This window comes from Equus quagga, chromosome 3, assembly GCF_021613505.1.
Source record: "Equus quagga isolate Etosha38 chromosome 3, UCLA_HA_Equagga_1.0, whole genome shotgun sequence".
In the NCBI taxonomy this organism is placed as follows: domain Eukaryota; kingdom Metazoa; phylum Chordata; class Mammalia; order Perissodactyla; family Equidae; genus Equus; species Equus quagga.
The window spans coordinates 95,923,533-95,945,029 of record NC_060269.1 but is presented as its reverse complement, the minus strand read 5'-3'; the positions used below and the strand labels follow the sequence as shown (position 1 = coordinate 95,945,029).

Here is a 21,497-nt window from a genome sequence, read left to right as displayed (position 1 = left end):
TGCTGAAGCAAAAATATTGGTTATCAGATTTGGTTTTATGAAGTGCTTGGATGTTTGCATTAGTTGTAAATGTGTGGAAAATAAACTTAGTAAAGATATTTAATACTATGGAGGGTTGCTTGCTAGTAGGTCATGCTGAACGGGTCATCAAATCTCGAGGTTAGATGTAATTTCAATTAACACCTCCGCCACTTAGCTATTTATTAATCGCAAAGAGCAACTTTGTGTAAACTCATCTTTTTTTGTCTTTTCATCTAGATCTGCACAGTAGAGCTGGATTAAGCCCTTAAAACACACACATGCACACACAGTAAGCAAGAAGTTTCCACGACTCACAAAAAAGAACAGGGATCAAGCTAGGATCTCTGAAAAATGCTTTGTGCCTATAAGGATGAGTGTAGCAAGGAGTACATTTGGTGTTATGAGCCGCTGTAGATGACAGGGCCTGGAGGTGGAAGGGGCTTCAGGGAAAGACAGCAATAATGTAGCAATATCTGACTACAGCAGTGTGATGTATTAGGATAACGACAGACCTGCGATTAACCTGCTCAGGTCCAAGTCCTGACTTTAGCAATGGCGGGATGTATTAGGTTATCCAGGAACTGGTCTCATTTTTCTTCCTATTTGTCCATCTGTCTCTCCCATCTCATCTTCATGCCCTAACTACTCAATGCAAACAGGGACCTGGTGGATAAGGGAACTGAGTGAAGCAGCCTGGGTATAAGGCAGTAGGGAGAGGTGGAGACTGTGAATAAGAAAGCACAGGACTTATCTAAAGGGGCAGCCTTTATACCAATTACAGATCCACGGAAAGGTGGACCCACTGTTCCCAGAGCTCCTGATTTTTCTTCTAGATTATTCATGTGAACTTTTTTATATGTAAGAAGCTCTAGTGTAGTGGTTAAACACCTTTCTCTGGAGTCTCACTACCTGGATTAAAATCCCAGCTCTAACATTTATTAGCTGTGGGAACTTTGACAAGTCTTTGTTTTGTTTTTAACTACTGTGTGCTTCAATTTCCTTATCTGTAAAAGGAATAATCCTAGTACCTAGTACCTACGTCATAGGATTGTCATGAGATTTAGATGACAATACATGTAAAGCGCTTAGAAGCGTGCCTGTCCTACAGAAAGTTCTCCACATATGTTAGCTATTATGATTCTTATTGAAACACAAAGGGGACAACATGACAGGTTTGTAGGCCCAGTGCAGCGCATAGACTGCCACTTGGCCACCTTTGACCCTCTGAGTTTAGGGGGTAAACCGAGGCCCACAGAGGATAAATGAAGTGCCAAGGTCTTTCAGCTTGTTAGGGGTGAGTTGTCACTGGGATCCAGTTTCTTCCCACTGCACTGTGTCCCTTTAAAGGATAAGAAAGAGTCCCGGGAGGGGCCACGATTTGTGAGTGTCCTTCACAAAGGGAATAGATAGATTAACTGTGCTGGCAGCAGTTGGTAATAATGGATTAGATTTGCACACAGTGATGTGGATGGGCCTTTATAATACTGTGCTTGGTAAACAAGTACGAAACAGAAGAAATTTATGTAAATTAAGAACGCAAGCACACAAAAGGACAATACAGATGTTATAACAATGTATACAAACGAAAGGATACATTTCAAATCCTTTAGAGTAGTTTTGTCTATGCAGGGAGAGCAATGAGAGTGGGATATGGGGCTAAGGTAGAATAAAGAAAACAGGGGAGGGACCTTGCACAGACCAGTGATAATGTGCCATGAACTAGGAGTATGATCAACTCAACCCCCTCTACGTGAACCCCTGTCCTCCTGATGTGGATTAAGGCTGCCCCAGCTACAGAAGCCAAAAGTGACCTGGCCTACATGCCAAACTATATGACCCAGTGGATTTTTTTATGGTATGAATTAGGGCTGCCCCAGGGAGAGAAGCCCAGGGCATCCTCACCTACATGCCGATCTATATGACCAGATTCGTATCTAGAGTTATATGACCGCACAATAACCAGACCCCATCTGCACTGACATCATTTAATGACTTTTTACATCATCTTTTCTTTTTCCAGTAAAAATAAGTCACGTACCCATGCCTTATAAAATTAGCCCTAACCCTCAACTCAGGGCAGCAGCAGGAGCTCTGACTGCCCATGGGTCCTGTCTCCATGCAGCAGCAGCAGCAGCTCTTCACTGCCCATGGGTCCTGTCCCCATGCAGCAGAAGCAGAAGCTCTGACTGCCCATGGGTCCTGTCCCCGTGCAGCAGCAGCAGGAGCTCTGACTGCCCATGGGTCCTGTCCCCGTGCAGCAGCAGCAGGAGCTCTGACTGCCCATGGGTCCTGTCCCCATGCTGTTACACACTATTCTGTAAATAAAAAGAGCACTACTGCCAGCTCTTGAGAGTCCAAGAAATCTTTCTTTCGACTCCTCGGCTCACCGACCCCGCATCACTCCTACCTCACCTCCTCAAAAAAGGTCAAGGCCAGCCTCCTCACAACCTCTCCTCCCACCCCAACCCTTGTGACCCATATGACCAGGCATGTTGTCTTCCAGGTACAAAGAGACTCTGCCTTCTGAGTGTTTCATAAAGCACAAGCACAGGCTGACGCTCCCCACCACCCTGAACAGCCGGCGGTGGATATTTGTGAGAAAGGGACTGGATGACTTCAGGAAAGGCTGCCTGCCTTGCGAAGGTCTGATCACTCAGGGCCCTCAGGAGGGCTTGCTCCCCAAGATTTATCACAGAGCTCCCCGACCTGCCCCCAAGAAGAGGCGGAACAAGCTGCCCAAGGAAGCCGCCCTGTTGTCCAAGCTCTCGCCAGCCCAGGGGGCACGGAAGGCCTTCCTGGCGGACGTTGAAGCCCAGCTGACCCCCCACCCCTTGGCTCTCTACCCGAATCTGGGAGAAGATCTGCCTGTAGAGGTGACCTCCTGTCTTGGGGTTGTGGGAGGGCTTTCACTGTTGTTAGGGCTGTCCAGTCAATACTGACCCCTAGTGACCCTGTGTACAGCTGAGCGGACCCTGCCCAGTCTTTTTGCGCCATCCTCTCCCCTTCCAGCGCTACAGCAGACAATGCTCTGCTGCTATTCGCAGGATTTTCATGGCCAATTTTTTCAGAAGTGGGTGGCCAGGTCCTTCTTCCTAGACTATCTTAGTCTGGAAGCTCCACTGAAACCTGTCTACCATGGGTGACCCTGCTGGAATTTGAAATCCTGGTGGCATAGCTTTCAGCATCACAGCAACACACAGCCATCACAGTATGAGAACGGACAGGTGGGTGGTGCGGCTCCCTGACGGGGAAACGAACCTAGGACCTGCCCAGTAAGAGCGCCAACTCTTAACCACTAGCCCGCCAGGGCTGGCTGGGTCTCCACTGGGGCCTTGAAAAGAATTCTCCTTAGATGCCTGGGAGTTCCTTTGAGGAGATGACATAATTACAAAGAGGAGAGGACAATGAACGTCTCCCCAGAGAGAGTTCTCATGGGGGTTGGAGCAGCCTTCCTCTCTCTGCCCCCAGGACCCACAATTGGCAGCAACACACACGCTACTGCTTCCTCTGAGGCCGTACAATTTAAAAAGGTCCAGCAAACTGGAAACATTTGACTTTTTTCCCTTGAAGTTCTCCGAATCTTTGCTTGTGACTTTTTTGGGAGAGAAAAAATTGGGCGAATTATTCAGTCTCACTTTAGCCTGATCTTAGGAGGCGTCCATAAGTACTTGCTAACTGAGGGGTAGAACCTGAAAGGTCACAGGGAAATTTCACTGCATTGTCAGGGCTAGGGTTGGGCAGCAGGTCTGTTATGTCACCCATGTCCCAGGCTGCTCTTGACTTTTGGCTCCATGATCCTTAGTATACGTCTCTTGCTCTTATGTCTCAAAATGGTTTCCACACCTCCAGGCATCCAGTCTGTCTTTCAGACAGGAAGGGGGAAGGGGCAAAGGTTAAAGGGTGCATGTGGGTTGACTCTATCTTTTAAATAAGGCAAATGATAGCCTTCCCAGTAAACATCTATTCATCTGACCACTCCTAGCTGCTAAGGAATCTAGAAAATTGAGTTTCTTGGTTGAGCACTGCAACATGGAACAAAATCCAGGACAAAATTCTGCTAGATTTAAGAAGGGGCCGAATGGATATGGGGCAGGGAACTAGCAGTGCCTGCTACCCCACCCACGACCCCTGCAGTCTGTTCCCGGCACAGTGAGGGTGACCCTTGTTAAGAAAGGTAAACTGGGGCTGGCCCCATGCCGAGTGGTTAAGTTCGTGCGCTCCACTGCAGGCGGCCCAGTGTTTCGTTGGTTCGAATCCTGGGCGTGGACATGGCACTGCTCATCAAACCACGCTGAGGTGGCGTCCCACATGCCACAACTAGAAGGATCCACAACGAAGAATATACAACTATGTACCTGGGGGCTTTGGGGAGAAAAAGGAAAAAAATAAAATGTTTAAAAGAAAGGTAAACTGCTCCACAAAGCCCCCCGGTGGCCGCTTCTCACTCAGAGTAAAGTCCTCGCCATGGTCTGAAAAGCCCTGGGTGGTCTGCTCTCCACCCCACCCCTGCTCTGCTCCCCGTCCAGCCTCTCTGCCTGCTCCTCTGCTCTCACCCTGCTCCAGCCTCTCTGCCTGGGAACATTAGAAGCACGTGTGAGTCAGATCTCTGCTCCTGTGTCTGGGACACTCGCCCCTAGATGAATGCCTGTCTTGCTCCTTCACTTCCTCATATCTTTGCTCAAATGACTTCTAATTGGAGAGACTTACATAAAATAACATTCTCCTTCCACCCGCGTTCTCTATCCCTACTATGATCTATTTCTTTTTCAACATAGCGCTGGTCACCACTTGGGTTCCTCACTAGAATAAAAGCTCTACAAGGCAGGGTTTTTCCAGGGCAGGGCCTTTGTCTGCGTCTGTCACTGTGTACCACCAATACCTGGCATATGGTAGACACTCAGTAAATATTTGTGCATAATGAATGAATGAATAAATAAATGATCAGTGGCAGAGAAGTCTATAGAAAGGACAACTAGAATTTCTAATCCATTATTTTCCACCTCGGGCGTTCCTTCACCACCTCCTGCAGGCCAGAGCTTGAGTCCATGACAAACAGATTGTTTCCACACACCCTCAGATGGCACATGGGATTGTGGCCCTTATTTCCACATCTGACCTCCACAACTAGGTGGGTTGGCTTCTTTCTGAGGCAGGATCTCTTCTTATGCTGCTATGTTGACCACCAGCAGCTCTAGATTTAAATTCTACCCAGAAAAAAACTCCTCTTTTTGCATGGTCCCAGCCAAATTGCATAACCTGATTCCCATGGGTCCAACTTGGTCAGGTACCTATTCCTAAACCAGTCACTGTGGTCCTGATTGGCCTGGCCTGCCTGTGGAGTGAGGATGGGGTCAGGCCAATTCAGACCATGCGGACTGAAAGTGGAGGGAGAGGTGGTTCTCCAATGGAAAATCCAGATACTGTTATTCATAGGAGGAAGAACGGCTGCTGGGCCGTTAAAACCCACAGAAATCCTCTAGAGGCACTTTGCTCAGTGGGGCCTTTGGGGCCCCGGGGTAGACACAGAGGCACTATTCCTTCTAGAGGAGATGGAACTGCGGTACAAACGCTGCACACCTGATGTCTAAGTGATGGAAGCTTACCCACAGCAGCCAGCGCGGTACTTGCATGGGAACTGACGAACAGCATTGACTAACTGGGAAGGAAAGCAAAGGGCGAGTTGGTCTGTTCCTTTTTAGAATTAACATGCTCCCTTTTCAGCACGTTTTCTCCCCTCCAAGTCCGTTTTCTTTTTGTAGCTCTTATTAAAGGTGCTGGAAGTGCTGGATCCTGACAGGAAGTTGGAGGACGCCTGGGCTTATTGTCAGGGCATCAGGAAAAGAGTGAAGGAACCCACAAAACTTTTAAAAAAACGCTCCACCCAAGTCTATGTGGGACCGTAAGTATTGTTCTTAACCCCTCGCTTGTTCCTGTCACCTGATGGAACATTCTAGGAGGTACTTTCTCAAAGCTCCTCGTCTTTAGAATAACTTAGAGAACAAAAGTAACTAAGTTCCCCAGGAGGAGGGAAAGGAGCCTTGGGTCCTGCTCTGAATAGTGTTTATTTCATTAGTGGATGTGAATTCCAGCAAACACGGAGCAAACGCAGGTGAGCCTACATGACTCTAGGAGAGCTGAGGGACAAGAGGAAGACCGCGGAAAGGCTGGTTGTTGGCCCCGAATGGCTTTTTGAATTATTTATGGAAGAAGCCGCTTTATTCAACATGATTGGGACAGGTAGTTGGTTGGATAACCAAAAAAAAAAAAAAAAACCCCAAAAACGTTTAATACAGGGAATTGCAAAAGATGACACTTAAGTGCTTGAAAGATTTTATTTTACCCTGGAACATAACTGTTCATTCACTTCCAAGTCTGTTAATATAAAGCTATTTTTTGAGTATGGATCTGCTGCTTTGCATTCCCAAACATCTTTTTTGCATAAATCACACCAGTAATGCCACCTTCATTGAACTTTTTCAAAGCGATAGGCTTAATTTTCATAGAAACAATATAGGATGTGCCTTCCACTTTAGGCAGTTTCCTTGGTTAACTCTCCAAAAATCTCCAGGGCAAAAAATTAAAAATGGATGGGTTATCTACTTAAAAGGGGCAGGAAAAGTATGTAAGGAATGAACAAAATTAATATCTTAATAAATTATCATATCACAAAATAAATGTATAATTACACAATGGCAAATTTTTCTGTCAGCATATGTCTTTGTTTCTGTGGCTGCTCTACAAAGTAACACAAACTTCGTGGCTTAAAACAACAGGCATTTATTATCTCACAGTTCTAGAGGCCGGAAGTCTGAAATCAAAATGTTGGCTGAGCCATATTCCCTCCAGAGGCTCTAGGGAAGCCTCCATTCCTTGCTTCTTCAAGCTCCTGGTGGCTGCTGACATTCATTGGCTTGTGGCCACATCACTCTAGTCTTCAAGGCCAGCATCTCTGAATCTCTCTCTGCTCTGTCTTCATAGTGCCTTCTCTATGTATGTGTCAAATCTCCCTCTCTCTCTTTTTTTTTTTTGAGGAAGATTAGCCCTGAGCTAACTACTGCCAATCCTCCTCTTTTTGCTGAGGAAGACTGGCCCTGAGCTAACATCCATGCCCATCTTCCTCTACTTTATATGTGGGACGCCTACCGCAGCATGGCTTTTTGCCAAGCAGTGCCATGTCCGCACCCAGGATCTGAACCTGAGAACCCCAGGCAGCCAAAGCGGAACGTTTGAACTTAACTGCTGTGACACTGGTCAGGCCCCTCCCTCTCTTTTGTATAAGGACACTTGGGATGGCATTTAGGGCCCACACAGATAGTCCAGGATAATCTCTCCATCTCAAGCTCCTTAACCTAATCACATTTGTAGACTCTTTTTCTAAATGAAGTAACATTTGCAGGTTCCCAGAATTAGCATCTAATCTCTTTGGGGCACCTTATCAGCCTGCCACAGCATGAAGTAATATCTCCCATCGTTAAAACAACTTTCCTTGACTACATAGTCTCTGTTTCCTTTAGAGCAAAACTCCTTGAAAGAGGTGTTCACACTCACTTCTTCTATTATTTCTGGAACTCACAGCAATCAGGCTCTTATCTCCAGCATTTCACTGGATCTGTCTTTGGTCAAGGTCACCATTGACCTCTATATTACCTAATCAGTTCTCAATGATCACCAATGATGTATGACGCATCAGTAGCAGTTGATACAATTGATGACGTCCTCTTTCTCCAAACCCTTTTTCACTTAGCGTCTGGAACATCACTCTTTCTTGGTTCTCCTCCTGTTTCATGGCCCTCTCCCCACTCTTCTTCTGCTGGTCCCTCCTCACTTTCCTTTTACCCTTGAAGGGCTTCAGTCCCTGATATCTTCTTTTCTGTAAGTTTATTCACACTCAGGTGATCTCATCCAGTCCATCTGTCTATGGATGTTCACCATTTGCCCTTGGATGTTTAATTGGCATCTTAGACTCGACACATCCAAAAGTGAACTCTAGGTTTCTTCCCCAAACCTACTCCCTCTTCTGTCTTCCCCAGGTAAGTAAATAGCAGCTCCATTCTTTTAGTTGCTTCTGGAACAATAGTTGTAATCTGCCCACAAATCCTAATGGCTTTACCACTGAAATATATACAGAATCTTACCTTCTCTATTCCAGGACTATCATCTCTTGCCTGGATAATGGCAATCGCTTACTAACTGGTCTCGTGGCCTCCACCCATGCTCCCCTCCCCTCCTCAAGTCTATTTGTCAAACAATAACTAAAATGATTCTTTTAAAAACTTAAGTCAGATAGTGTCATTCCTTCCTTGCTCAAAATTCTCCAGTTGCTACTTATTCAGAGTAAAATCCAAAGTCCTTCAATTGCCTCTAAAGTCCCATATGATTAGGTCCCCATTACCTCCCAGGCCTCATCCTCTACTGCTCTATCCTTGAATCATTCCTCTCCAGTCACACTTGCCTCTCTGGTGTTCCTTGAACATATTCTGTGTACTCCCACCTCGGGGCCTTTGCACATGTTATTCTTTTCTGCCTGGTATCTGCACAGTTTGATATCTGCATGGTTTTATCCCTTTCTTCTTTTGAGTTTCTGCTCACATATTACTTTAGTAGGAAGGTCTTCTCTGTATAAATAACAAGTCCCTGTCATCACTCTCAATCCCTCTTGCCCTGTTTTATTTTTCTGTATGTCACTTGTAATCACCTGGTATGTGTTTGTTTACCTCCTTTCTATCTGTCTCTCCCTACTCAACTGGAAGCTCTATGAGTCCAAGGTCTTACCATTATTTATAACTGAATCTTAATGCCTAGAACAGTGCCTGGTACATAGTTGGTGCTTAATAAATATTTATTGAATGAATGGATGGGTGAATTAATGTGTGGGTGCTATGAGTAAAAGGTAAAAGGTGCTATGAATAAAATATAGGTTCTGAGACAGCTTGTGGGAATGCCTCCCTGAGGAAGGGACGGTATGTTGAGACATGAAGAGGGATGAGGGCCTGGAGAAGGCATTGCAGTCAGACAGAACAACATGAGCAAAGGCCCTGTGACTGGAGGGAGCATGATGATGTCATGGAGCTGAAAGAAGCCCTGATGGCTGGAGCTCAGAGAGTGAGGGAGGGTGGTAGTTCCAGAAGAATCTGGAGAGACAGGCAAAGACCAGGCCATGAAGAGCCTTGGAAACTGAGTTAAAAGTTAGGTGTTTATAGGAGGAATAACACGAAGCTATTGAACACAAAAACTTGTGCCCGAATGTCCATAGCAGCATTATTCGTGGTAGCTAAAAAGTGGCAACAACCAAAATGTCCATCAACTGATGATGGATAAACAAAATGTGGTCCATCCATGCAATGGAATATTAGCCATAAACAAGAATAAGCTCATGATACATGCTACAATACGTATGAACCTTAAAAACATTATGCTAAGTGAAAGAAGTCAGACACAAAAGACCATATATTCTATGGTTTCATTCAGATAAAATGTCCAGTACAGGCAAATCCATAGAGACAGAAAGGAGATCAGTGGTTTTCAGGAGCAGGGAGAATGGGGGCAATGAGGAGTGACTGTCAATGGTTATGAGGTGTCTTTTTGCAGTGATGAAGATATTCCAGAATTAGATAGGGGGTCGGTGGTTGTACAACTTTGTAAAGATATGAAAGCCACTGAATTGTATGCTTTGAAATGGTAAGTATTACGGTGTGTGAATTATATCTTAATTTTTAAAAAGAAGCCTTGAAGAGACTGAATCAAGATGAGAGGTGACTGCATTTGCAATGACCAGATTTACGTTTTGAAATGACTGTTTTGGCTGCAGTCTAGAGCGTGGGTTAGGGACCCTAAGAGAAGATGCAGAGACATTAGCGAGGACCCTCTTACAACACTCCAAAGATGGAGACAGAGTTAAAATCTACCAGACTTATTACTGGGCTGGATTTGAGAGATGAGGGAGAAGGAAGTCAAGGATGTCTCCTACTTGTCAAGATTGTCTAAGGCTTCAGCCGACTCCAGGCACAGTAATTTGGGTTTTTATCTGGCACACATCTTAATAAATGGTACTCATAATTTTAAAAAATCAATTTATGATGATAAACTGCTATGTAAGTTTTAATTGTTATAACTAATCATGATGTACTTTTCTTTATGATGGTGATAATAAGGTGATCTTTGAAAAATTAACGTATAACTTGTATGAACTTGCAAGAGACTGCTAGAAATACTTGCATTATGATCTCCTTTCCTCAAGATCCTGTTTGAAATCCACTTGGACTCATGGTATCTCATATTGTCATTCTTCGATGGTCTCCTTATCTTTAGTCCCAGGAAGATGCCTGTGTCATATGCAGGCCAATGGCATTATGAAGAAAAGAAGCCAAATGAAGCAGATTTGCTCCATGAAGATGGTCCTGTTCTTCATGAAAATGTACGCAGAGGAGTTAGTGACTTCTGCAACTGGGCTACGACTTTTGTAAGTTAGTAGTAATACTTACAACCTACTTTTTATTTATTTATATTTATTTATTTATTTATTTTTAAAGATTTTATTTTTCCTTTTTCTCCCAAAGCCCCCTGGTACATAGTTGTGTATTTTTAGTTGTGAGTCCTTCTAGTTGTGGCATGTGGGATGCCGCCTCAGCGTGACCTGATGACTGGTGCCATGTCTGCGCCCAGGATCCGAACCAGCGAAACCCTGGGCCGCCGCAGCAGAGTGTGAAAACTTAACCACTTGGACACGGGGCCGGCCCCTACAACCTACTTTTTAAAGTCAAGTTCAAAGTTGCTTTTATTAAAAAGCAGTGTTTGGATATAATTGAACTCAAATAATCAAAGTCATAAAGGGATCTTCATGACTCTCCCACCACTTATAATAGAAATAGTTCTTGTAGATGAAATTTCTGGAAAGTTTGCAAGCTTGCAGCCAATTGGACTGTTTATTTTTGATGTCTCATGTCTTTGCTGTTGTTTCATATTTTTTTTAGTGGCTCTCTTTTGTTCCCCAGCTTTACTGAAATATAATTGACATATAGCATTGTGTAAAGGTTAGGTGAACAACGTGATGATTTAATGCATGTATATATTGCAAAATGATTACCACAATAGGATTAGTTAATGCATCCATCATCTCACATAATTACCGTTTTTTTTTGTGGTGAGAACATTTAAGATCGAGTCTCTTAGCACCTTTCAACTATACAATACAGGATTATTAACTGTAGTCACCGTGCTGTACATTACATCCCCACGACTTACTCATCTTACAACTAAAAGTTTGTACCCTTTGGCCAAAATCTCCCCATTTCCCCCACCTGTTATTTCACATTTCTATTTTCCTTTTCAATGTCAGGACCTTCTTTTCTTTCTGTCCTTCACTCCTTCTTAAACTCTTTTTTCTCAATTATATTTATAAGTTTTTGGGCAGCTATGCTTGACTAGAACCTTCACAAAAAGTATTTCTGACATGAATAGGCTTTTGACTCAATTATCAAGGTCTTTTCTTGCCCTCCTTCCAAGAACCTATTTAGTTACCCATTCCTGTTCCTGAGTTACATATTCCTGATGATGTCTAGGAAAAGAGGCTTTTCCTCTATTTAAGACTTTCAGGGATTTGCAATCCCCCTCCCCCATTTTTTGAGTGCATTAGGCAGTTTCAGTCAACGTATTATTTAGGACTATTTCATTGGCAAGTAACTGAAATATAATTCAGACTGGATTAAGGTAGAAAAGGGAACTATCCAGAGGTATTAGGAGCTTCAGGTACAGCTGAATCTAAGTGCTAAAATGTTTTTAGGTGTCTTCCCTAGCTCTTGGTTGCTCTCCCCTATCTGACTCTATTTTCCAGCAGTCTTTCCCCAAGAGATGCCAAAAGTAGCCAGTAAAATTTCCAGGCTTACAGCCTACTAGGTAGCAAACTAAGTGGGAAAAGAGCAACCCTTTTCCAGTAGGGAAAAGTCCGGGCCTTACTCTTGCTGGGCTAACCTGGGTAAAGTGCCTGTGCCTGAATCATCCATGATGAGTAGAGAGATAAAAGATGCTCATTGGCTAGGCGAGGTCTCGTGTCTAATTCTGAAAGCCAAGAGATGGGTGTGTCCAGCCCAGCTGCAACAGATTGGCTGAGAGTGGGGGAGGGAAGTTCCTCAGAGGGTGCTTGGGGCAGGGATGCTGGCCAAGGCAGGTGATGCCCTCTTTACCACTGCTTGTCCATAATCTGGTTGGATTGGATTGCCTGAATCCCAGCCCTCCACTTCTCCCATTCCTACTACTGGAGACTGCTCTGTCTAGGCAGGAAATTTAAGGAACCCTAGGATAATAGTTTACCTGCTCTGGTGACCAGCCTTATTTTCAGTCCCTTTTGACCAAGGTCCCATGTTTACCTCATTATCTTACCTCACTCCCTATCACACCACGCTGTTGGATTTCCTCTGTTGCACTAGCTTTACTTGCCTTCCATGCTGTTTATTTTTCACCTCATTGATTCTGCTTGCTCTATTTTGGCTTCATTATTATTTCTGCCTAGTTTCGACTCTATTCCTCCCTTCATGCTCCTGACTCTATTTCATGGCTCCTCTCTATAAAGTTCACTACAGTATCAGCTTCCGTCGCTAAAGGCCTCATTCTCCCTGTGTTCCCCAGGTTGTATTTTCCAAAGTGGGATTGTGTTGAGTCTGTAGGGGAGGAAAAAATAATCGTCCTTCTACTCTTCTAAGTTCTCTCTGGGGCCCTATAACAAAAGACAGATTAACAAGAGAAAAACAAACAGAACTTTATTAACATGTATACCTCGTGTATGTGTGGGAGATGCCCAGGAAAAAATGAGGAACTCTCTAAGGTGACTTAAAATTTAGGCTTAAATACCATCTTCAGCCAAAGACAAAAGAGAGAAGGGTGGGGGGAGCCAGTTATGGGGAGGTGACCAGGAAAGGTAGGTAAACAAGAGTACCATTTGTTATGTGGATTTAAATCAGTTCCTTCTCCGTTGATAAGAGTTTCTTAATGATTTAGTCTGTTTCTCAAAATAATCCTTATGCCAGAGGCATATTTTGGGGTGGCATATTCTGCTACTCTTCAGGTCTAAGTTATCTTTTAGCCACATCCTAGGTCAATGGCCAGCCTATGGATTAGCTGCTCTTGACGTGCCCATCTCTACTCCCATCAGCTGTGGCTGAGGGAAGGAGTAGAGGGGGTTGTTCTGTGCACAAAACATGGCTGACTAAAACCACCTTCTTTAGCAGGAGCCCTGAATGGGGCAGCTTCCTTTATAAGGGGCGATGGGCAGAACAAACACTGACATTTCTAGACATGTCTGGAAAATATCTCTAGGGATGTCACTGCTATAAAAGTGTTGGAAAAGTTTCTTTTTGGTTATTGATGCAAATAACCAACAACCATTCTAAAGATAAGAGAGAGAAGGTGAGATTTACTTGAGCCAAGCTGAGGACTAGCCCAGGAAGGCAGTCTCCACAAAGGAAGAAAGGGTTCTGGAGAAGCACGGTTTTCAGTACAGTTTTATACATTTTTAGAACAAAGAACATACATCAAACATGCCCAGGATACAAATTCATTGAAGTTTCAAAGAGATATTCAGTTGCAGACTAGCAGGTCAACATGACCCTGACGTCTGGGAAAGGGAACTTCTCAGGGGTGCCGATACTGGTGTTACCAACGCTGGTTGGGTAGGAAAGGAAGTAGGCACGCTTATCTTCAAACAGTGCATTCTTTACTTTCCGATGATGTTCAGCACATTCTTTACTTTAGTGGTTAAAGCCAATGTGCAGTGTATGTTTGACAGTCTACAAGTCAGGCTTCTTTAGCTCAGGCTGAATTAGGTTTAAACCAGAATAGGAACCCCACATACCTCAATAGGTGAAAATTTCTTCTCATGGTCAAACAGACTGAATTTTCCTCAGCCCCGTTATTTCCCTCAGGAACTCACTGCTTCTTGCAGGTCCTAAGTTGTCTCTTAATGCACTGACAAGGCCCTCCAGACCCCAAATATTCTTGTCTTCAGTGAGTGCTGACTGAGCATTTCCTGCCTCTCCTCCAAACTACCTCTTCACCAGCCATGGTCGGGTACCTCCCTTAGTTTAAAGAAGAAAGCAGAGAGCATTTCACCGTTTGACCTTGCTCATGCAATGCGATATTCTTCCAGGGAAGTTTGAACATTGATGAAGAGTTTGTCCTGAGACAGTTTGACGTTGACTATCAGAGCAAACCCAGCTACGACGAGCTCCACGCGATGAGACTCAGCCGGGTTCCCCTGGAGCTAAAGAAGAGTGTGGGGCTAGACAAACTGCAGGAGGCACACATTTTCCAGAAACTAGGCTATGAGCAGAAACTCCAGAAACCTCAGGTAACTGCAAAAAAGAAGACTGAAAATCAAGGAAAATTAAGTTGTATTAAAAGCTTAAATGTTCTTGAATTCTGCTAATTCAGGGGGAACTGGCCTTTTTCAGTAGAGTTCTTGAATTTTTTATGATGTGTAATAAATATTTGTTAAATGAGTGAATATTTAATACATATAACAAAGTCAGTTTTACAAACAAGGCATGTCATTCAGCATTATTGTTAATATCTGAAAAGTCGTTGTTCTCTATGCGTTTTATACATGTGTTGAAATTCTCTTTACGTGTTTTATGTGTTGAAATCTTAACAGTCAGTGGAAATATACAGGAATGTTGATTATTGCAAGAGTAAATTGCTGCAATTAGTGATTGTGAACACTGTTTATTTTATGTCCAAAGAATTCTTGAATTTTTACGGGAGTCTTTTTGACCACAAGCTATCATTCTTGACCACATGCTTGCCTGATCATTAACAAATCTACTCAGTTTCCCAGTACCAATTTCCTGTGACTACAGAAGAAGAGGAAACAGAGAAGAGAAAAAACAGCTATGTTCCAAAGGGAAGTCCTGTGGGCCCCTAAGTACTTTGCTACACAATGTGTTACTGCAGATATATATAAACACAAGTCAAATCGTGTCAGTCCAACAACAGACTTAAGTGCCTCAGGGAGAGTTGGAGGCTGGAGAGAGTTCCTTTCTCTCTGAAAGTGAAAAACAATATATTATCTCTAATCATCCTCTGTCTTTTACACATAATCTTTGATACTCTATTTCCAATATTTTGGACATATTAACTTTGTCCTTTATAATTTAACACAATCAGCTGACCTGTTTTTACATACATGATATTTTCTATCCTTGACTCTCTTGCATAAAGTTTATGAAAACTATGGGTTGCATCACTAATATCAGCCTTTTAAATTTTCCATTTTCCTCTCACCTTTCTAAAGGGTAAAATGCAAAATCATGCTGTACAGGCAAATTATGTCCATCACAGCTGAGGCCTGAACCACTGCTTGACCTGAATCCGGGCTGATCAAATTGCCCAATTCCCTGTACTTACAAATAATTGCACAAGCACTGCTCATAAACCATGGTGGTTATTGCCAATGTCGAACTTTTGACTGGCAGACAGAGGGTCACTATGCAAAAGTTCAGGTACATTTCCACATGGTGTCATTTCCCTTCTGCCTGAAGGCCTTCCTTTAACAGGTCTTCTGGGGTAGAGCTGCTGGTGATGAAGTCTTTCAGCTTCTGTGTCGGAAAATAGCCTTATTCTGCCTTCTTTTTTAAAGATATTTTTGTGGCTATAGAATTCTATGTTTTTTGTTTGTTTGTTTTCAGTACTTTAAAGATACTGTTCCGCTATCCTCTTGGCTGTGTTTTTTCTGAGAAGAAATCTTATCCTTATCATCCTATCCCTATCATCCAAGATAAGTTATCTTTATCTCTGTTTTTCTGGACGTTTTTTCCCTTGGCTGTTTTTAAGATTTTTCTCTTTGTCACCGGTTTTGAGTAGTGTGAGTGTTACACAGCTTGGTATCTATTTCTTCATTTTTTTGTGCTTGGGGCTTGCTGAGCCACTTTGATCCACGGGTTTATAGTTTTCATCAAATTTGGAAATTTTTTTACCATTATTTCTTCAAATATTTTTAGGTCTCTCACCCCCCTCCCAGGACTCTAAATTGCATGTAATTAGGCTGCGTGAAGTTGTGGTACAGCTCACTACTGCTTGGTTCAGTGTTTTGATTCTCTTTTCTCTGTGTTTTTATTGCTCTGTCTTTAAATTCTCTAACCTTTTGTTCTGTAATGTCTAATCTGCTCTTAATCCCATCCACTGTGTTTTTCATCTCATGCATCATACATCTCACACATTATAATTTTCATCTCAAGAAGTTTGACGAGGGTTTTAAAAAAAATATTTTCCGTGTCTCTACTTAATCTTTTGAACATATGGAATACAGTTGTAACTGTTTTGGTGTTCTCATCTGCTAATTCTAACATCTGTGTCAGTCCTTTGTGAGTTTCCATTAACTGATTTATCTCCTTGTTGTGGATTGTGTTTTCTTGCCTCTCTGTCTGCCTGGTGATTTTTGAGTAGATGCCAGACTGTGTGAATTTTGGATTCCTATAAATTTAAGTTTTGTCCTGGGATGTAGTTAACGTTACTTGGAAACGTTTGATCCTTTTGGATCTTGCTTTTAAGATCTGTTGGGCAGGACCAAAGTAATGTTCAGGCTAGGGCTAATTCCCCACTACTAAGGCAAGACTCTTCTGTATATTCTATCCAGTGTCCTGTGAATCTTCAGGTTTCCCAGGAGGGGGTGGGTGCTGTCGCTGGCCCTGTGTGCGTGCTAAGCACTGTTTCCTCTGATCCCTTTCCCGGACCTCGGCCAATTTCTTCCCACACATGCTCAGAGAGAGACTGTGCAAATCTCTGCAGTTCCCTCTCTGTGCATCTCTCTCCTTTCTGTTCCTCTGTGCTGCAAACCGTAGCTGCTTTCGTCTTCCTGGACTCACGATTCTGTCTCCTCAACTCAGAGTCCACTGGGCTCCTCCTGGGCTCCTCCCTGCGCTGTGGCCTGGAAACTCTCTCAAGGCCGTGAGCTCGGGCAGTTGTGGGGTTTTGATGTCCAGTGTCTTGCAAACTCTTGTGAACTTAACCGCTGAGCCACCGGGCTGGCCCCTGAATAGCATTTTGATCAGAAGTAGTGTGGTATTTACAAGGCTGAGCACAGCACTGGGCTCATGGTAAAGCTGATAGCTTCTTATTTGGTTGACTGAGTATTGTTTGAGATCATTACCCTTTGGTGAAATGTGTGATTTTTACATGAATTCTAGCTGCTTCATGTAATTTTCCCTTTTAATCTTCCCAACAACCCTATGGGATGGGTACTATTATCTCCATTGTACAGATGAAGAATTTAAGTAACTTGAATATGGACATGGACTCATGGCTACTAAGTTGGGGAGCCTAGATGTGAACCTAGCTTTGTCTAAAGCTTACGGCCATGCTCAACCACCGCATTATTTTTTCAATCATGAACTTTCCTGTTACCTTTGTAAATCAAAGCATACTGAAACTTCATAAAATACTTTGGCAAGGGGGGCTGGCCCCGTGGCCGAGTGGTTAAGTCCGCGCGCTCCGCTGCAGGCAGCCCAGTGTTTCCTTGGTTCGAATCCTGGGCGCAGACATGGCACTGCTCATCAAGCCACGCTGAGGCAGCGTCCCACATGCCACAACTAGAAGGACCCACAACGAAGAATATACAACTATGTACCAGGGGGCTTTGGGGAGAAAAAGGAAAAAAATAAAAAATCTTTAAAAAATACTTTGGCAAGGGTTAATGATAAATTAAAAATAAATGATACTACTTCCATAAGCTAAATCTTAGATTTATTGAAATGACAAACCAAAAAAAAAAAAAAACTAATAAAATTGTGAATTATGTTACTTTCTATAGAATCCCTATAAACCAAAAAGGGTGAAGATGAGGTATGGAGCATGGTATCTGAACACCAAGTTGTGGAAAAAGCAAAGAGCAGATGAACCTTTGGTTGACCCCAAGGTCTCACATAAAGGTCAAGATGAGAATTTTAAAAAGGAGCTGCAGGAACAGGTATGTGTGTATGCTGAGATTTGATCATCTGAACTAAACATTATCACAGTGCAGCTGCCACTTCGGATTGAAGCCAGAGTCTCTGGGGTAATACAGAGGCTTCCAGAAGTCTTACAGCTTGCATATAAAATTCAGCAATGAGAAAGCCAGGTCATTATAGGGGGAATGTGTAATAAGCAAGACTTGAAATTTCCTGGCTTCATGGTGGGCACAATGTCTCTAAAGCTGGGGCAACCATTCCTTGTCCTCTTGCCATTCTTGATTCCATGGATAAATTGTTCAAAGGCTGGTGTAACCTGGTAGGACCACCTCAGTACAGAATGGATATCATGTCACGGGTTCTCCCTGAGTTACTATATGTGAGGCTTGCTTTTTATCAGCAATGGATGAATGTTAAAGAATTCAAAAGTGCAATCAGGAAACTTCTTTTATGCAGTTAGCAGAGTTGTAGGATCTATCTGAGAGGAAAGGGGCAAAGGTTAAGCACTGTTTGATATCACAAAGCAACAAACATGCACAACAAGGGTGTGCTCTAATTTCACTGCAAATAAACTCTGTGCTTGCCCACCTCTTGTGTACCAGTACCCAATGAAGAGAAGATACTCATGGTAGTCCCGGAAATTTGGAAATATTGACCTAACACTTACACAGGACTCTGAAGAGAATATCTGTGGGCCTCTTCTCTTTTTCAACAGATCCCAAACTTCTCCCAGATAACGACATCAAAATACTTCAAAAATGTAAAATGCAGGGCCAGCCCGGGTGGCTCAGTGGTTAAGTTCAGCACGCTCTGCTTCGGTGGCCTGGGTTTTATTTCCAGGCACAGACCTACACCACTTGTCTGTAGGCAGCAGCTCACGTGAAAAAGAAAAAAAGAGGAAGATTGGCAACAGATGTTAGCTCAGGATGAATCTTCCTCAGCAAAAACAAAAGAAAACAAAAAAAAATAAAATGCTTTACAAATGTGTCTACTCATTCACTCAGAAATCACTCATTAATTGCCTCCTTTAGACTGGAAAACTGAGATAGAAATGATGGTCATTTTTATCTATTCTAGTACCGGGTATGAAATTCTTATTTTCAGATGTGAGACATGACACAAATTTGTGAGCACAAGATGCCTATATATAAGCCTCAAAATAATGTCAATAATACTCAGCAGAATTTCTTGGTGTATAGTTTTAGGGGCTGCCTATCTAAATTTATGTGAATTTAATACATAAGAAACTATTCCAGTTGCATTTTAAAAAATACAACATTCTCAATGAATTAAATATTTAATAACAAAAATAGTTACACAATTTTTTTGTGTGTGAGGAAGATTGTTGCTGAGCTAACATCTGTTACCAATCTTCCTCTTTTTGCATGAGGAAGATTGTCGCTGAGCTAACAGCTGTGCCAATCTTCCTCTATTTTATGTGGGATGCTGCCACAGCATAGCTTGACAAGCGCTGCCAGGTCCTTACCCAGGATCCAAACCTGCAAACCCCAGGCCACCAATGTGGAACAGGTAAACCCAACCACTACACTGCCGGCTCCAAAATGTTTGTTTTAATGTATCTAGAATTTTTTTTAGAAATATATCCTTAAAGAATAATTCTTAAAGACAAAGCATTTTACAAAAATATTTCATTTTGATGGTGAAAGTTAGTTGAGATTTTTGCCCAAATGGCTACAGTCAGCTTATGAAAAAGAAGTGGTATTTAAATTTTGGAAATATGGTTGATATAACTATTACAGTAAAAGATTGTTTATTAGGCAGTTTAGACACAAGAAGGATTCAACACAATATAATTGTTTTATAAATATTGAATATTGATTTGCCCTGTGCACTTTAGGGGATGCCACTTGGCTATGGCACGCCAATTCTCAGGACACAGGCGCCATGGTGTGCTGGTAAGGGGCAGTCACTATGAGGACATGGCTGTCTTGCTGGGAACACATGAGTTTTGACTTTCTTGATTGAGTTTGTTTGGAAGGTGAGATGGTCTTAAAAGAACTGAATTACAATTATATAAACTTATACATCCAATTTTTTAATTCAAATAAATGAAAGAAAAAACCAAACAAATGCATGAATACCCCGAAGATATTGGGACTGCGTTAAATCTTTTTGATTATCATGCCCTTTGGAGTTAAGATCTAAAAATTGCAAATATATTATTGAGTAGGAAAAACACTCCTGTTTCTTCCTTTACCACTCTCAATTCTGGTCACCAGATGGGTCAGGGTTTTTTCCTCCCACCAAGCAGTTCTCTGATTCTCCTGACACTAGCTGAGTGTGCTACAATTTAACTCAATTTTGACACTATCTACCTGGAGATATTGCCAGATCCCACAGGGTAAGAGCTCAGTCCCACAAGACTGTCCCCACTTCAGATGCCAATTCCAAGTCCAGGTTGTCACCTGTGCTCCTGAAAGACTAACTATAAATCGGGGGTTCTCTCAACCTCCTCCTCCGGTTGGATCATCTGCTAGGACAGCTCACAGAACTCAGAAGAACAGCTTACTTACCAGATCACCAGGTTGTTATAAAAGGATACACTCAGGAACAGCCAGAGGGAAGAGATGCACAAGGCAAGGTGTGTGGGTAGGTGTTCGGAGCTTCCATGCCTTCTCCAGGCACCACCCTCCCAGCACCTCCACATGTTCACCAACTGGAAGCTCTCTGAACCCCAACCCCGTTTTTAGAGAGGCCTTATTATGTAGGCATGATAGATTAAATCATTGGCCCTTGGTGATTAGCTCAACCTCCAGCTCCTGTCTCCTGCCTGGAGGCTGGGGGGCAGAGCTGAAAGTGCCAACCCGCTAATCACATGGATGGTTCTTTGGGCAATCACCCTCATTTGTGGCTGTCTAGGGACTCTCCAAAACTCACCTCATTAACATTATCTCCAGTGTGGTTGGAAGGGGTATGTTATAAATAACAATAGACTCTCCTTTCACCTTTGTGGCTCTTATCCTTAGGAAATTCCAAGGGTTTTAGGAGCTCTGTGCCAGGAACTGGAAGAAGACCAAACATATATTTCTTATTATAAATCACAGTATCATAATTGTTAGTCCTAAATAAGTTAGATTCCAGACATGCTAGCTCGATAATTATCTAATTGGTAAAATGTGTTGCTTATCCTTAACACAAGGGTAAGAGAAAGGATAGGGAAAGGAGAGAGATTGGACATCTTTTGAAAGGTTTTATATTCATCAACTTGTGAATGTTACCTATCATATTCCCAGATGAGAAGGAAGTGGTTTAAAATGAGGTACTTTATAAAGAGCCAAATGCTTTTAATGAGGACAAGTATGAAATCCAGCTTCTGGTTGCTGGCTGGTTTTTTAAAATGTGGACCCTCTTGTAGGAGGAGTTACTTGCAGACCTTCCTGGAACAGTTGCCTTTAAGGATTTCATTCTAAGCAGGGGCTACAAGATGCCGAGTGTGAGTACGGGGTCATTTCAGAAAGACCTGCTGAGGGGCTCACAGTTGTTGATGGAAGGGGTCAGCACCCTGACAAAATCAAAATACTTCTC

General features: G+C 42.9%; 1 protein-coding gene across 3 annotated transcripts in view; it reads left to right on the top strand.

The window, feature by feature from the left end:
- The window catches only part of FAM47E (family with sequence similarity 47 member E), a 30,611-nt gene that overhangs the window by 2,672 nt on the left and 6,442 nt on the right, over positions 1-21,497 (top strand). Inside the window, exons 1-7 of one of the 3 annotated variants that reach the window (XM_046655932.1) lie at positions 1,748-1,876; positions 2,525-2,894; positions 5,781-5,920; positions 10,330-10,480; positions 14,159-14,359; positions 17,816-17,971; positions 21,328-21,405. In XM_046655932.1, the coding sequence (XP_046511888.1) occupies positions 1,791-1,876; positions 2,525-2,894; positions 5,781-5,920; positions 10,330-10,480; positions 14,159-14,359; positions 17,816-17,971; positions 21,328-21,405 (1,182 nt within the window). In that variant the 5' untranslated portion in view covers positions 1,748-1,790. Of the gene's footprint in view, positions 1-1,747; positions 1,877-2,524; positions 2,895-5,780; positions 5,921-10,329; positions 10,481-14,158; positions 14,360-17,815; positions 17,972-21,327; positions 21,406-21,497 lie in introns of those variants that run through there. The other 2 variants (XM_046655933.1, XM_046655935.1) reach the window with 2 other exon arrangements.